This window comes from Trichomycterus rosablanca, chromosome 7 (assembly GCF_030014385.1).
Source record: "Trichomycterus rosablanca isolate fTriRos1 chromosome 7, fTriRos1.hap1, whole genome shotgun sequence".
NCBI classification, from domain to species: Eukaryota; Metazoa; Chordata; class Actinopteri; order Siluriformes; family Trichomycteridae; genus Trichomycterus; species Trichomycterus rosablanca.
This window is the reverse complement of record NC_085994.1, coordinates 9120471-9136234: the sequence shown is the minus strand read 5'-3', so window position 1 is coordinate 9136234 and position 15764 is coordinate 9120471. Positions and strand designations below refer to the sequence as shown.

The 15764-nt window shown below is 38.3% G+C and overlaps 1 protein-coding gene across 1 annotated transcript in view; it reads right to left on the bottom strand.

Moving 5' to 3' along the window:
• The window catches only part of cacna1fb (calcium channel, voltage-dependent, L type, alpha 1F subunit), an 87052-nt gene extending 83133 nt beyond the window's left edge, over window positions 1-3919 (bottom strand). Inside the window, exon 1 of the mRNA XM_062998943.1 lies at window positions 3853-3919. Within this exon, the coding sequence (XP_062855013.1) occupies window positions 3853-3874 (22 nt within the window). The 5' untranslated portion in view covers window positions 3875-3919. The remainder of the gene's footprint in view (window positions 1-3852) is intronic.
• Between the last annotated feature and the right edge of the window lie 11845 nt (window positions 3920-15764).

Here is a 15764-nt window from a genome sequence, read left to right as displayed (position 1 = left end):
ACATTTTAAATATAAGAAATAAGAACCTGGTTTAGCTATCCATGCTAAAATGTCATATATCATCTGTAATGATGATAATTAAAAAGTTTAAAACAACAAGAGCTGTGATAAACTCACTTAGAAGAGAACTGTTATGTTGCCAAAGAAAGGTTTTACAAGGGAAACACTACAGGGTTGCCAAAAAGTGTGGAAATAGGGTTTTTATGAATGCGTTTATCTTTAGTAAAAGCAGGGTCAGGAGGCCAACCCAGAATCATTAGGCAGAATTTATTTATTTATTATTTTTTTAGTTCACAAGTTTAATGTCAAACACGGTCATGGACAATTTTGTATCTCCAATTTACCTCACTTGCATGTCTGATCGCATCTGAGGAGGGTATTTGCTTAACACGCACCTTCTTATTCGCCCAAACTTTGATGGATCTGTGAGCGAGACCAGTCTCACTTCCTTTCCCACCCAACAGACAAGTGGCCAATTTTGTCACTTTAATTGTGCCCAGCCAACTGGTAGCAGAGCTGAGATTCAGACTGGTGTGCTAGTGGAATATCCTGCTGCCCAACACTCCAAAATCTTGTCTAAAGCCCTGACGTTGAAAGTGGAGACTTTTATATTAGCAAGAAGGGAGCAATATTAATATCCATATTAATGTCTTTGGTTTTTAAAGAGAACGCCAAACAACCTTATAGTCAGGCGACTACATACTTTTACTCATATAGCAGTAGAGAAGTATTTTACAGGGTCACTTTGGATGATTTTTAGAACCTAAAAGCAGGGTTTCGTAATCAGTCACTGGCTCTGATGAGGAGAGTTCTACAGTAGGTGAGCTGAGCCATATTGTGACAGATGTGACCCAGTTTCCTGCACGAGTAGGGCGCATGTGAGCGAACGAACAGGATTCTGGGACAGAGGTTTCTAAAATCTCTAGTAATTGTGGACTTATATGGTTAGCTGTGGACTTACCAATAGTGCAGCCTTCACACAGCAAAAATGAGAGGAATACATCACTAAAAACTACCTAAAATTCAAAATTAGTAATTAAAATCTAACACAAATACACTCACAGTTATTTGGCAACCTGCTCTTAACATCATTAAATTTACATTAAGTCAATAAAATTATAGTTAATAGACTTACTAATCCGTTTTTTCTGAGGTGTTTTGATCCAGTGTGGAGAAAGGACTATAATTTACTTGTACCTCCTTAACAGGTAGGTAGACAGAGACAGCTCAGAATAAGCTGGGACATTTTATAAAATACAATTTAATGTTTTGACAAAGATTGGTCTAAGTACAGCAGGGCTGGAAGCCACTGTCAAATGTGTATGACCTTTAAAAGCCCTCAGACCGCAATGCATGAGAGACTGTTGTGCATAACAGTCTCATTACATGGGCTCAGGAGAACTTCAAAAACCCGTTGTCATTTAACCCAGGAAACGTAACCTGAAACTCTATTAACCAGGGAGAAACTGATACATTAATTCTTTGCATTATGACTAATGAGTTTTCCTGACCCAAGTTCATCTCAGATAGACCCAAAAACTGTGGTCAGATGAGTCTACGTCTGTTTTGGGAAAAAATGGCAGTTCTCTGTGCCAAAGACAAAAACGATCATCCGGACTATTAGCAGCGAAAGATGCAGAAGTCAACTGCTGTTATGGTATGGGGTTGCTTCATGGATGACTTTCATATATGATAAGGGACCATTTACACAGATGTCTATATATTTTATATACTGTATATTATATATATAACAAAGCAAAAACAAATAAAACACTGGTACCAGGACATCACCAGCATTATTGTCTGTATGTTGCGAACATCTCTGACACAGGTAATCTTGGAAATAAACAGAACACTTGACCTTCTTTCATTGCTTTAATGTCAGGTTCTGATGCATGCCCATTGTTGATGCTTTTAAATGTGGACAAAAGTTAGCACTGCCACAACAAATGATCTTTAAAGTCTTCATAATCTGAATCAGAATCTTTATTATTCACCAAGTACCAGATGTACAAGGAATTTCTTTTGGTGCAGGTGTCAACATACATCAAGTTAAATAATAAAAAAGAAACACTATATCTAAGCTTTCCTGTAGTTGGAAACATCACACAAGGATCACACAAATGTCACTCTATTATAATACCAATTGGTTTTGGAATAAGATGTCCAACAAATTTATGATTAGGTGTCCAAATACTTTCGGCCCTATTCACCAAGACTTCATGTGAGCTCTTCTTGCTGTGTACCTTTCAAACTATGTTTAATTTATTCAAATTTGATCAATTTTAGCAAGTAATTGAATTTTAGACACATCTCAAAAATGATTAAAGCAAACAGGATTAACCAGAATACTTTTTGGATTAACACAGCAAAGGGTCTGAATACTTTTGTTTTTTATTTGTAATTAATCTTAATTTTCCATTATTATTATGGATGATTAGGGGTAGATTGATGAGTAAAATAGCAATTATGTCTTAAAATTCACAACACAAAAATTGTCTAAATATCTTAAAATGCCCATTTTATATAACCAGGTGTAACACTGCGCACATCTGTATGTCTTTAATTGTTTTACATATTTAACACAGGCATTTATTTTATTAATAAAGCTTACCAAAAATGCCTTTATGCTATAATCTAGGTGGGAAAATGTTCAAGTACACTTAGGAGAGGATTCAGGTTAAAAAATACCCTATCAGACAGTTTATTCATAAACACAAGAAAACAACGGCTTCAGCCAACTGCACCAGTTAGTGTCCTTAGTTCCCAACTGATTAAAAGTGTAATTAATAAGAAAGGTGATATAACAGTGTTAAATATGCCTGTTTCAACTCTTTTTCTGAGTGTTTTAGATAAGCCCTGAAACATGTGGACAATTACACTATGTCCTCAGTATGGCATGTTTTTCTCTGGATACTCAGGTTTTCTCACACCCTTAATGTAACATGCTGCTTTTTATTACCCCCAGATGGGGGTGGCTCAGTGGGTAGCACTGTCTCCTTATAACAAGAAGGTTCTGAGTTTGATTCCCTGGTGGGCGGTCTGGGTAATTTCTGTGTTTGCATGTTCTCCCTGTTTCTGCATGGGTTTCCTCCCACAACTCCAAAAACTTCCACAACTCCATCTGCATGATTTTGTATTGAACTGTATTGTAACTATCTGCCTGGGACAGTTGTGGCCTAGCGGTTAAGGTACTGGACTAGTAATCCAAAGGTTGCTGGTTCAAGCCCCACCACTGCCAGGTTGCCACTGTTTGGCCCTTGAGCAAGGCCCTTAACCTTCAATTGCTTAAACAATATACTGTACTGTCACAGTACTGTAAGTCACTTTGGATAAAAGTGTCTGCTAAATGCTGAAAATGTAAATTTAAACTTATCGGCTAAAACCTAATACAGCAAAGCACCCTACACCATCACAATACCACCACTGTCTTTGATTGTTTTTACTCTGACATGGTGTATTTGTACTATATTGTAGTCTGTCCATCATACATTATTCCAATACATGAGGTGATCAGACACACTGACTTCTCTTGGATAGCCGTAGTTGTCTCCTTGCTATCATCCCATAAATACTATTTTATCTTAGTCGTTTTCATATTGTGAAGTCATTAACACTGATCCTTCCTGAAGCTTAAGAAGCCTTTTGTCCCTTTGGGAAAAAACAGCTCTCACTGTGGTTTGGTGGAGTCCTTACCTGTGTTCCTAAATTAAATAAAATGTATACAGAATGTGTTTTACTTAAATGTTTCTTATGTAACTACATTTTAACACTACATTGCATGTAACATTAAAAGACTAAATAAACTGTTAAAAGTAAATGAACCCCGCAGAGAATATTGCGGTGACTTACTTTTGCGGCTCTCCTCATTCATGTCGGATTCTCTCCGTTTCACCTCAGTAGAACACAGTGCATGATGCTCACATCCACTTTTCCTCACGTCTTCACCAAAAATCTCAGCAGAAACTATAAACCAAAGCACCTTTCATGAAGCCCTGCGTGCGTTTCCAAATCATTGTGCAAATTCAATTTAACATTTCAGCAAATTCCAAAGATTCCGAGACGTTCTTTAATGTTTTGCGCTGTCCAAACGATGTCCAAATGCACAACTTTCAATCCGCTGATTAATGAAATTCTTAAGGTTTGAAAAACACACTGCATCTCTAAATCCAGTTTAATCCCATCGCCATACAGAGCTTTAAAATGAAACAGGTGGTTCGACGCCAACAGCAGCCTAGAAACTTATTAAAAGCGGAGCGAGTCTGAGCACAACATATATAGAACGCCGCCAGACGGGTTGCCAGATTGCATTTACTGTTCACAGACAAATCCCTCATTCAAAGACTGCCGTTGTCTGCCAACCAACCAACTTACTCTGTATTATACGTACTTCCAGTGCATCTCGACAAATTCATTTATTCATTCTTTGTCTGTTTTACCACCGCTTCATCCTACACAAGGTCGCGGAGTGAGTCTGAGCAGAAAATATATAGAACGCCGCCAGAAGGGTTGCCAGATTGTATTCACAGACAAATCCCTCATTTAAAGACAGCCGTATTACAGCCAACCAAGCTTACACTGTACTGTATTATACTCGACAAATTTATTAATTCACTCACTCATTCATTCATTCATTCATTGTCTATTTTACAATGGCTCCATCCTACCCAGGGTCGCGGTGCGTCTGATACACCTGGCGAAAGACCTGGAATAGGGCAGACACACACACCTAAACCTAGGAAAACTTTTTATTACCTTCAGTGAACCTGACTGCAAGTCGTTGGACATAACCTGAGCACCCTGAGAAAACCCACGCAGACACGAGGAGAACATGCAAATTTCACACAGAAAGGACCTGAATCACTCCACCTGGGAATTAAACCCAGGACCTTCTTGCTGTAAGGTGAGGGTGCTATACTACTATACCCATCAAGACACCAGGCCACTGTCTTCACAGATTTACACACATAAATCTATAGACTTTGTTCCTAAAATATGAACGAAAAGCATTTACAAAGATACAGAAGACCCTTGACTTACAAATGTCAAAATGTTCGTTAAACCTATTTTTCCCATAAGAAATAATGTAAATACAATTAATCCGTGCCAGACCTCCCAAACCCCCCTTATCTAACCTTTCTAATGTCTTAAATGGTCTTTTTTATTATAAATACAAGTATATTTTCCCTTAAATCTTAAATTTTAGAATAGACATTCCTGTAATAAACAATAATAAACAACAAAACACAGTAGAACTGTACATAAAAAAACACACACCACATTTCAGTACAGTACGTGTGCTTTACTATACACCAAAATACATTTCCTTCTTTTTTATAAAATGTATCTACCAGAAACAACACTGACTCTCATATTTCTCTATTATTTCCCTCTGTTTTAATAGTGTTGTATTTTGTAGGTGTAATTGCATGAAAGAAAGAACACTTTACTCAGCAATTTCCTTCTTCTCTCTCACTCACTGTCCCCTCTGTCTGATACACAGTGACAGCTACTGGTAGGAGTAATTATACAACAACGAATAGTAATAGATTTGTTCATTTTCTCAGCACTACGCTTCCTCTGCACCTTCTTTGGGTCCATTTTAATATTGAATTTTACAAAATATAAAGAAAACACTGAAAAAACACAGTCCCCTGTCTGAATGTTCGCTCACTGTATATATATATATATATAGAGAGAGAGACGGTCGGAGTGAACGTGTTTGTGACGTCACGTGTTTCGCGAATTTCAGTTCGTAATCCGAAATTTGTTCATAAGTTAAGTTGAAAAAGATCGTTCGTAACCCAAAATGTTCGTATTGGAAAATGTAAAAAAAACCAAGCATCTGATTTGTCGGTTCTCTTGAACCTCTAAATGACACAAGGACAGAGAAAAAAACAATGTTTTCACTAATCAACTTAATCGTAATTTGTGTATATAAACAAAGACACACTCAGAAAAAGTTGGGACAGAGTCATTTTACTACTGTCACCTTTACTATTAGATTCCCTTTTCAATAGTTTGGGAACTCAGGACACTAACTGTAGTTTGCAAGTGTTTTTTGCTTGATACAAAACCTGTTGTACCCAGTCTGTCATCACCGCTGTTAGATTGTCCTCTTTATATTGTGAAATACATTTTCAATAGAAGACCAATCTGGACTGCAGGCAGGCCAGTCAAGCAAATGCACTCTTTGTCTACAATGACGAGCTATTGCATAATGTGCTGAATGTGGCCTGGCAAAAGGTGTCACCTTGACTGCAGCATATAGCATATGTCTCTCTGAAATCCAGATATATGCCTCCCCGGCAATGGTTCCTTCACACATATACAAGTCACCCATGCTGTGGGCAGCGATGCACCCACATACCGTGACATGTTGGGTTTTGCACCTTTTGCTGTAGTTTACCTGTCAACTCTGTACTTGGCCCACTTCTATTCTCTATTTACACCCGCTCTCTTGGTAAAATCATAGCTTCCCATGGCTTTTCTTACCACTCCTATGCAGATGATACTTAACTAATTCTGTCATTTCCTCTCTCAGACACACAAGTCTCAGCTCGCATCTCAGCATGCCTGTGCGATATTTCACAATGGATGTCAGCTAATCATCTAAAACTGAATCCCAGCAAGACCAAGCTGTTACTTTATTTCTGGAGATCAATCTCCAACCCAGGACCTATTCATCTCTCTTGATGACTCCCAAATCTAACCATTTGATAATGTAAGAAGCCTTGGTGTCGTCCTGGATAACCAGCTGACCTTCTCTCCTCATGTAGCCAACATGACGAGATCGTGCCGGTTCCTCCTCTACAACATCAGGAAGATTCGGCCATTTCTCTCCATGGAAGCCGCTCAGATTCTTGTTCAGTCACTTGTAATCTCAGGGCTGGACAACTGCAACTCCTTCCTGGCAGGTGCTCCGATGTCTACTACTAAACCCTTGCAACTCATTAAAAATGTAGCTGCACACATTCAGTTCAAAACACTGATGCTTGCCTACAAAGCCCAAGTTACCTTCAAGGTCTAATCAAACCTCGCTCTGTACCACACAACCTCCGAGCCACTGGTCTCGCTTGACTTGATCCTCCACCCAGGACTCAAGGAAGACAAGCATCAAGGCTCTTCTCTGTACTAGCACCCAAGTACTGCAACAAACTCCCTCTGTCTGTCCAACATCTGAGTCTCTCGCTGTCTTCAAAAGACGATTAAAAACCCACCACTTCACTAAGCACTTAAGTTGACATGTACTTACTTACTAACACTTATTCCAAAAAAAAACAACACTTTGGTTTTAACAGGGGTTCAGCAGATTTGTGTTCTTGGACTGTTGTCTACTTAAACTAGAGTAAGGTCATGTTTACTATGGAAGCACTTCTGTACGTCGCTCTGGATAAGAGTGTCTGCTAAATGCCGAAAATGTAAATGTTAACTCATAAATAACCCAAAGCATACAGCCAAAAAACTTGAAGTGGTTTGGGGCGAGTCTCTCAATGCCCTTAAGTGGTCCATCTAAAACCTAAACAAAAACACCATTAAACATCTGTGGAGAGTCCTAAATAAGACAGTTCACAGATGCACACCATTTAATCTGACAGAGCTTGAGAGTAAAGTATAAACTGCCCAAATCCAGGTAGCAAAGCTTGAAGAGATTTGTAAAAAAGACTAGCTGCCATTGCTGCCAAAGCGACTGCTACAAAGTACAGTATAAAAGTTCTGAATACGTCTGTGAATATGTCACGAATTCAGCCCTCTGTGCTCCAGTGTAGAGGTGCCACGCCCCTCTCTCATTCTCAGTCCTGAGCCAACGCCCCTTTTATGATTGGTCCCCTCTGCTAATTAGCCCCAGCTGCCCCTCATCTGAGGGTATTTAAGAGGGGAGCTGGGGACCAGTCTTTGGAGACTGTTTTGATTTGGTTTTCCCCACAATGCATGACTTTGTAAGCGCTTTTGAAGTTGGTATCTTTTGAATTTGTTTTTGACTCTGTCCGTCTGTCTTCCTTTGAATTTGCTTTAGATCTCTTTAGCCCTGTCTAGCTCTGTTTAGCCCTGTGTTGCTCTGTTTAGTTCGGTTTAGCCTTGTTCATGTGCGTTTAGTTTAGATTAGCATTAGTGTTAGCATTTAGCTTAGTTCCTGTGTGTTTAGCTTTAGCAGTCTCCGCTTAGGGTCATGTATAGTTTAGCTTAGGCATTGTTTCAGTATTTAGCTTTGCGTTAGCTGTTAGCAGTTAGCATTAGCATAGGTCTTGTGTTAGTTTGTCTCGTCTAGTTCCAACCAGTCTTGTTACCTTGTGTCTTGTTGTTGTTAAACTTTAGTTAATACATCTCTGCAAGTGTGTCCGCCCCTTCTTGTCTTGTCATAGCCCATATATTGTTACAGAATACAGTATTTCTTTTTCTTTTTTATTGTAATACATTACTGTTTTTTCTTTATTGCTATGAGCAATTAAGTGTAGATTGATGGGTAAAAATGACAATTACATAAAAGTCCAATCCAAAATGCAATAAATTGTGCAAAATGCCAAGGAGTCTGAATTATTTATGAATCCACTGCCTATACAGTTACTGTACAAGTTCTATTTTTCAGCTGTAAAGTGTTAAGGCAGTATTGTAAATGTCCATTTGTAGTTTGTGCTGTTATTTTATTTATTGACTAAGCCATCATAACAGAAAGAAACTCCTCTATCTTTTTTACAGGAGTAAATTATGTACATTTAAGATGGATTGAAGGTATAAACAAATCAGTTTGATGTTCCTGCAACCAGCATAGTATTAGTTTTACACAGTGACTCTATAAATGGTGTCATGTAGTGACTCTATAAATGTATGTGCTGCAGTTAGAGCTGTAATTTTACCACACAAATACTTCATACAGCGTTTGACATTCGGCCCTATTTTAATGTAAACGGTGAAATAGATTACAATTAAACAAGGCCTACTCAGACAGTCAAATGTGGGACGCTGTGTGTTATAACGTTCCAGTAATGGCTCAGAAATTACACCTTAAATGTTCAGCCATAAGCTTGAACTCTGTCTATTGTGTCATAATTGGAAGTTACTCTGGATGAAATGTGTACCAGGTAATTACATTTGAATAGATATTTTTGTTCACTGAAGATGTAAAACCCAAGCACAGTTATTATTTTATTATAATCATTTTTGATACAATGTACCAAACTGATGCTATGCAAAATAAAAAAAATTATAATTATTCTAATCCTCTCTCTCTCTCTCTCTCTCTCTCTCTCTCTCTCTCTCTCTCTCTCTCTCTCTCTCTCTCTCTCTCTCTCTCTATTTTGGACTCATGTTGTGGATGCTAAACATCTATTCAACACAACTGAATTTAAATATGCAGTTCTGTTTTTCTGGTGACCAACATTTGTTGGATCCATAATGCTCTCTAGTGGCAAATTATGGCATGATGTTATTTGGCATGGACAGCCTAGTGGGAACTTCTTAAGGTGTTTGGCATGTTCTCCCACCACTTTTGTGGGTTTGGGTTCATTCTCCAAAATAAATTTATGTGCTTAGTTCTGGTTTATGACATAAAAATTATTGGTATTAAAACAGATGCCTGTTCCCTTTTGTAGGGTGTTTAGAGTTTTTAAAAAAAATTTGATGTAAAAGAGGACAAAACCACATGAGTTACTAGTTACACTCTTTTTAGACCTTAGTATATTACTGACACATTTATCCTGCTGTAGTTCATTTATTTACTTTGTTCTTGTTATTTATTTGATATTCTATTTTCCTTATTTTATTTGAAGTGAGGTCATGTCTTGTTTGGCTAAAGTTCACTCACTCACTTTCTTAACCGCTTGTCCAATCAGGGTTACAGGGGGGTGCTGAAGCCTATCTAATTTTTTTTAATGGGCACAAGGCACACAGTAACACCCTGGACAGGGCGACTGTCCATCGCAGGGCAGACACACATTCACACACATACACACCCATTCACTTATAGGGCAATTCAGTGTCTCCAATTAAGCTGACTGCATGTTTTTGGACTGTGGGAGGAAACCGGAGCTCCCGGAGGAAACCCATGCTCGCCTAAGGCTAAATGAGCTTATTTGTTGTTACATATCATGATGAAGGTGCCTATATTTTAATAATATGTGATTTAGTGATGCAAATATTGTTTTGGAAATTATTAAACCAACATGGGTCCACAGGACCTGGGTTCAAACCTTGCAACCAGTCACTCTCTGTACACCGTTTAACATGTTCTCCCTGTTTCCACATGCGTTTCCTCAGGGTAATTCTGGATTCCTTCTACTTCTTAAAAACATGCAGTAGGTAGTCTGGCTGCTTTAAATTGCCCCAGATGTGCCCCTAGGGTGAATGGGTGGTGCCCTGTGATGAACTGGTGTTTTGACCAAGGTTTATAAGTGCCATACACCCATTGTTTCTGTGTTGTATCTGGCCCACTGCAACAACAATCAGGGGAAAAAGTTATATAAATGCAAGGTATATTATTTCAGTAATCACTTTTGCTTTTATTCTGACTACATGATACTAAATTGATTTGTGCACCTAAAATAAATAGGATCTGTTGCCATGGTGATGTACCAGGTTAAACACTAAATCATATTCATCACACAGTTAAGCCAAAATTACAAGAAAAATAACAACAAATCATGCTTCATATTAAATCCCTTATTATTTTACATTTTTAAATTTTTTACATGGATTTTTGTCTTTTTAAAACTACTGGCCAGTAAGAATGTACCATACAGAGATCCATATTGTCAATTAATACAAAACAATATTAGTCTATATATTTTTTTTTCCCCTTCTTCTTCCCCAGCATGATACAGACACAGTTATGTCATTGGTCCATTTTTCTTCATAAATGGTGTAATTGGTAAATTTATGGTCTGACACTGCAACAAAGACATGCAGCAAACTTACCGCTTCACAATTGATTGGCATGGACATAATTAAACTGGCAGGGGGTTGCAATATATATATATATATATACAGTATATATACAGTATATATACACAGTGGGGCCAAAAAGTATTTAGTCAGCCACTAATTGTGCAAGTTCTCCTACTTAGAAAGATGAGAGAGGTCTGTAATTTTCATAGGTACACTTCAACTATGAGAGACAAAATGAAAAAAAAAATCCAGGAAATCACATTGTAGGATTTTTAAAGAATTTATTTGTAAATTCTTTAAATTTCTCTCATCTTTCTAAGTAAGAGAACTTGCACAATCAGTGGCTGACTAAATACTTTTTGGCCCCACTGTATATACTGTATATACTGTATATATACTGATCAGCCATATAATTAAAACCACCTCCTTGTTTCTACACTAACTGTCCATTTTATCAGCTCCACTTACCATATAGAAGCACTTTGTGTTCTACAATTATTGACTGTAGTCCATCCGTTTCTCTACATACCTTTTCAGCCTGCTTTCACCCTGTTATTCAATGGTCAGGACCCCCACAGGACCACCACAGAGCAGGTATAATTTAGGTGGTGGATCATTCTCAGCACTGCAGTGAGCTGACATGGTGGTGGTGTGTTAGTGTGTGTTGTGCTGGTATGAGTGGATCAGACACAGCAGCACTGCTGGAGTTTTTAAATACCGTGTCCACTCACTGTCCACTCTATTAGACACTCCTACCAAGTTGGTCCACCTTGTAGATGTAAAGTCAGAGATGATCAGAATCAGAATCAGTTTATTTCGCCAGGTATGTTACACATACGAGGAATTTGCTTTGGTGATACACACAATAATACACACAATAGTCCACATAGTAGTACAAACAATACACATAATAGTACAGATAATTACACATGTATGACATGTAACATAGAACATATTTAACAGACCCGACAGCACACGGACTGTTAACCAGTATTTACCAACATTTGCCCAAGAGACTTTGCCCAACAACTTTGGTTAAAAAGTGTTACAGCTCTGGGGAAAAAGCTGTTAGCATGTCTGGATGTGTTTGTTTTTATTGTCTTGAGTTTTCTGCCAGATGGAAGAGTTTGAAAAAGGTGATGTCCAGGATGAGAGGGGTCTGCTGTAATTTTGCCGGCACGCTTCAGCACTCTGCTGTTGTAGATGTCCTGAAGCGTTGGCAGACTACATCCAATGATCCTCTCCGCTGTCTTGATTATACGCTGGAGTTTGGCTCGTTCATGTGATGTTGAGGAACCAAACCAAATGGTGAAGGATGATGTAAGGATGGACTCTATTATTGCTGTGTAGAACTGGATCAGCAGACTCTGTGGCAGGTTGAATTTCTTCAGCTGTCTCAGGAAGAACATTCTCGCCCTGTTGGCGATGGAGAGTGTGTTCTTTTCCCACTTTAGGTCCCTGGATAAGGTGGTGCCCAGGAACTTAAGTGACTCCACCACTAAGACCATAGAGCCATTAATTGTGTGTGTGTGTGTGTGTGGGGGGGGGGGGGTTACTATTCTCAGTCCAGCAGGGACAGCGAGGTGTTTAAAAACTCCATCAGCGCTGCTGTGTCTTATCCACTCATACCAGCACAACACACACTACCACACCACCATGTCGGTGTAGTAAATAATACCTGCTCTGTGGTGGTCCTGTGAGGGTCCTGACCATTGAAGAACAGCATGAAAGGGGGCTAACAAAGCATGCAGAGAAACAGATAAACTACAGTCAGTAATTGTAGAACTACAAAGTGCTTCTTTATGGAAAGTGGAGCTGATAAAATGGACAGTAATTGTGTGTTTTTGTGTGTGTATATATATATATATACACACACACACACACACACACACACACACACATAATAAACACATAATCTAAACTTTAAGCTCCCAATACATATTCTATTCTTAACCATTTTTCTTTGGTCTATGTTAGATGTTACAATTGCTGCACATTTTTTGCTACTGTTATCAGTTTTTCTAAAATAAATACATGTACAATAAATAAAACTGATAAATGATTCATGAGTCGATACACTTTAAAGATTCATTAGTAAAAAGATTCGGTTCTTTTCATACTCCGCATCGCTAGTAGGCATCATGGCATCATTCATTTATACCACACAGTACACTGTTTATTTTACTGCGTTCTTGTGTTCTGTACAGGTGACCGCGGCAGTGAAATCGCTCAGGAGGGGGTGTAGCTCGTAGTTTTTGGACCCTTACGTCATGTTGTAGCGTAAAAAGCGAGTGGTGTGCTGATGTCAGCATTAGCGGCAGTGGGGCAGTGCTGCAGAGAGAACAGGCTGCCTACCAACCTGTCACCATGGTTACGACCCAACACCGCGTCCTACTGCACTGAACAGTATGTCTGTCCATTAAGCTACAGTAAAGACTGTATGTTCTTACATGCAGTGCCTTACTGTTAGGAAATATTATGTAGTGTAGTAGGATGTAGTTTGTCACAAAGCCTGTGTGTTTCACGCATTAAAATAAGGCAGCTACAGTGTTATGTGGGGGGTTTGGATATAAATCACTTTTGCTTGCATAGTAGACCGTTTGGTGTCAGTGCTTTATTGACTAGATTAGCTATAGCTATTGATTTTTGGCTCAAATGCCAAATTTAAATTATATTACAGTGTGCATATAGGAAAAGCCGAAGACAATGTGTGGTGCACTTATCTCTGAAATTTTTGGAATACATTTACATTTTTGGCATTTAGCAGACACTTTTATCCAAAGCAACTTACACTATACAGTCTAAACAATTAAGGGTTAGGGGGCCTGCTCAATGGCCCAACTGTGGCAACCTGGTAGTGATGGGGTTTGAACTAGCAACCTTATGCTTACTGGTCCAGTACTTTAACCACTAGGCTACAACTGCCACTTGCAATACCACATTAATAATGCATTTTCACGTGTTAAAACTGGTAATATTTTGTGCTGGAGTATCTAGTTGGCTGGGCACTTTAAACACAATAATTATACAGTGGTTATATACAGTGGTGTAAAGACACAAACTCCTGGCAATCCACATTTTACATTGAACATGTGTGACTCAATGAAATAAAATATTTTGTATACCATACAGCCTACAGTTATGTTAAAAAATGTGATTTTGCCAAGGCTGTCCAAAGTTTTGCGTAAAATACCATTGTTATTTCTGCTATCATTTTTGGCAGAAAAGGTTTTGTAATGCCAAGGCTTAAAATTCCCTTGAGTTTCCTTAAAACCCTTGCACTTATCTCTGAAATTTTTGGAATACATTTACATTTTTGGCATTTAGCAGACACTTTTATCCAAAGCAACTTATAAACTTATAAAACCTTCAAACCTTACCACTGCCAGGTTGTCACTGTTGGGCCCTTGAGCAAGGCCTTTAACCCTCAATTGCTTAGACACTGTACTGTCACAGTACTGTAAATCTCCTTGGATAAAAGCGTCTGCTGAATGCTGAAAATGTCAATGTGTATTTATTGAACAGCTAGATTTCCCAGACAAGACTTTAACATGCACCTTGTAGTTTATGCCAATAGTTTATATTAGCCTACTTTTTGGAAGGTAATGTCACACTGCATGAGACATTTTTTACAGACGTTTCAGATTTTAGGCCTATACTGTATAATGTAAGCAATGCCTCTGGGCTGTAGTTTGCTACCATTTTCAGGCTGTTTTCAATAGCCTATGTTTTATAAAATTATTAGACTTAATATTTAATGGTTAGTGTTGTGGCCCATCTAACCTTTTTGCCCTTCTCCTTTCTGTTATACAATCAGTTCAATTTCTCATTTATTTGATTCAGTCTTAATGACATGATTGAGTGGTTTTGCACCCTGTATGCACATTTTAGTTTAAAGCAAATGACCTTGTGGTTTCTTGAGGTTTAGTAGTTCTAATGCAGTATTTTTACAGTGAATAATGGTGATAATTAACAGGATATATATTGAAATTATCAATTTTCCATAGTAAAATGAAATAAAATAACAAATACTTACAAAATACCATGTTATATACAACATTTACCACATTGTAAAATATAGGAGGTATATTAACAAATGAAATGAAGTTGAGCAGACTGTCTGCAATCAAATAAAAGTCAAAGTAAATGTAAGAAACACTGCATTTTTATTTTATTTGCATTTTCCATACTGTCCCAACTTTTCTGATTTTTGGTTGTAGATGTTACAGAAATTTATCAGCTAATGAATTACATAATATCATGATAAAAAGTGCAGTTAAAGCAAGTGGATTGCGGGAACAGTGAAAGGCATCTGAAAAAACCCAAACAAACGAATTTACAGTATGCAGTATAATACACGTGTATTCAAGAACACCACTTTTGCCATTTAATTAATAAATGTAAACATGTAAAAAAAATGTTAAATGTTTATATATATATTCCGGAGCACCGGAGGAAACCCACGCAGGCACGGGGAGAACATGCAAACTCCACACAGTGTGTTCCACGTGTGTTAATGTGTGTGTGTGGTTGCGCGTGCGTGTGTTAATGTGTGTGTGTGTGGTTGCGCGTGTTGTCCTGCGACGTACCTGCGCGTTTTTTAGGTGGGTGTGTTTTTTAAGGTGTGCGTCAGGTCCATCAGATCAGTAGAAAGCGTGTATTAAATATAGTCAATGACAGAAAGTAAGTGATGTAACAGTTCTCAATGCAACTCTGCTTTTGACTTCAGTCTTTAGGTGAGCAATGTTTTCAGTCGCAATGCTCATTGTCCAATCACCTGCTCCGATAGGCGGTCCTAATGGAACTGGTTTACTCCGTGTTCCTCCTCCCCATCCGGCTTGCGCTTCTTCTCATCTCCCTTATCACAGCTTGCTTAACGGCCG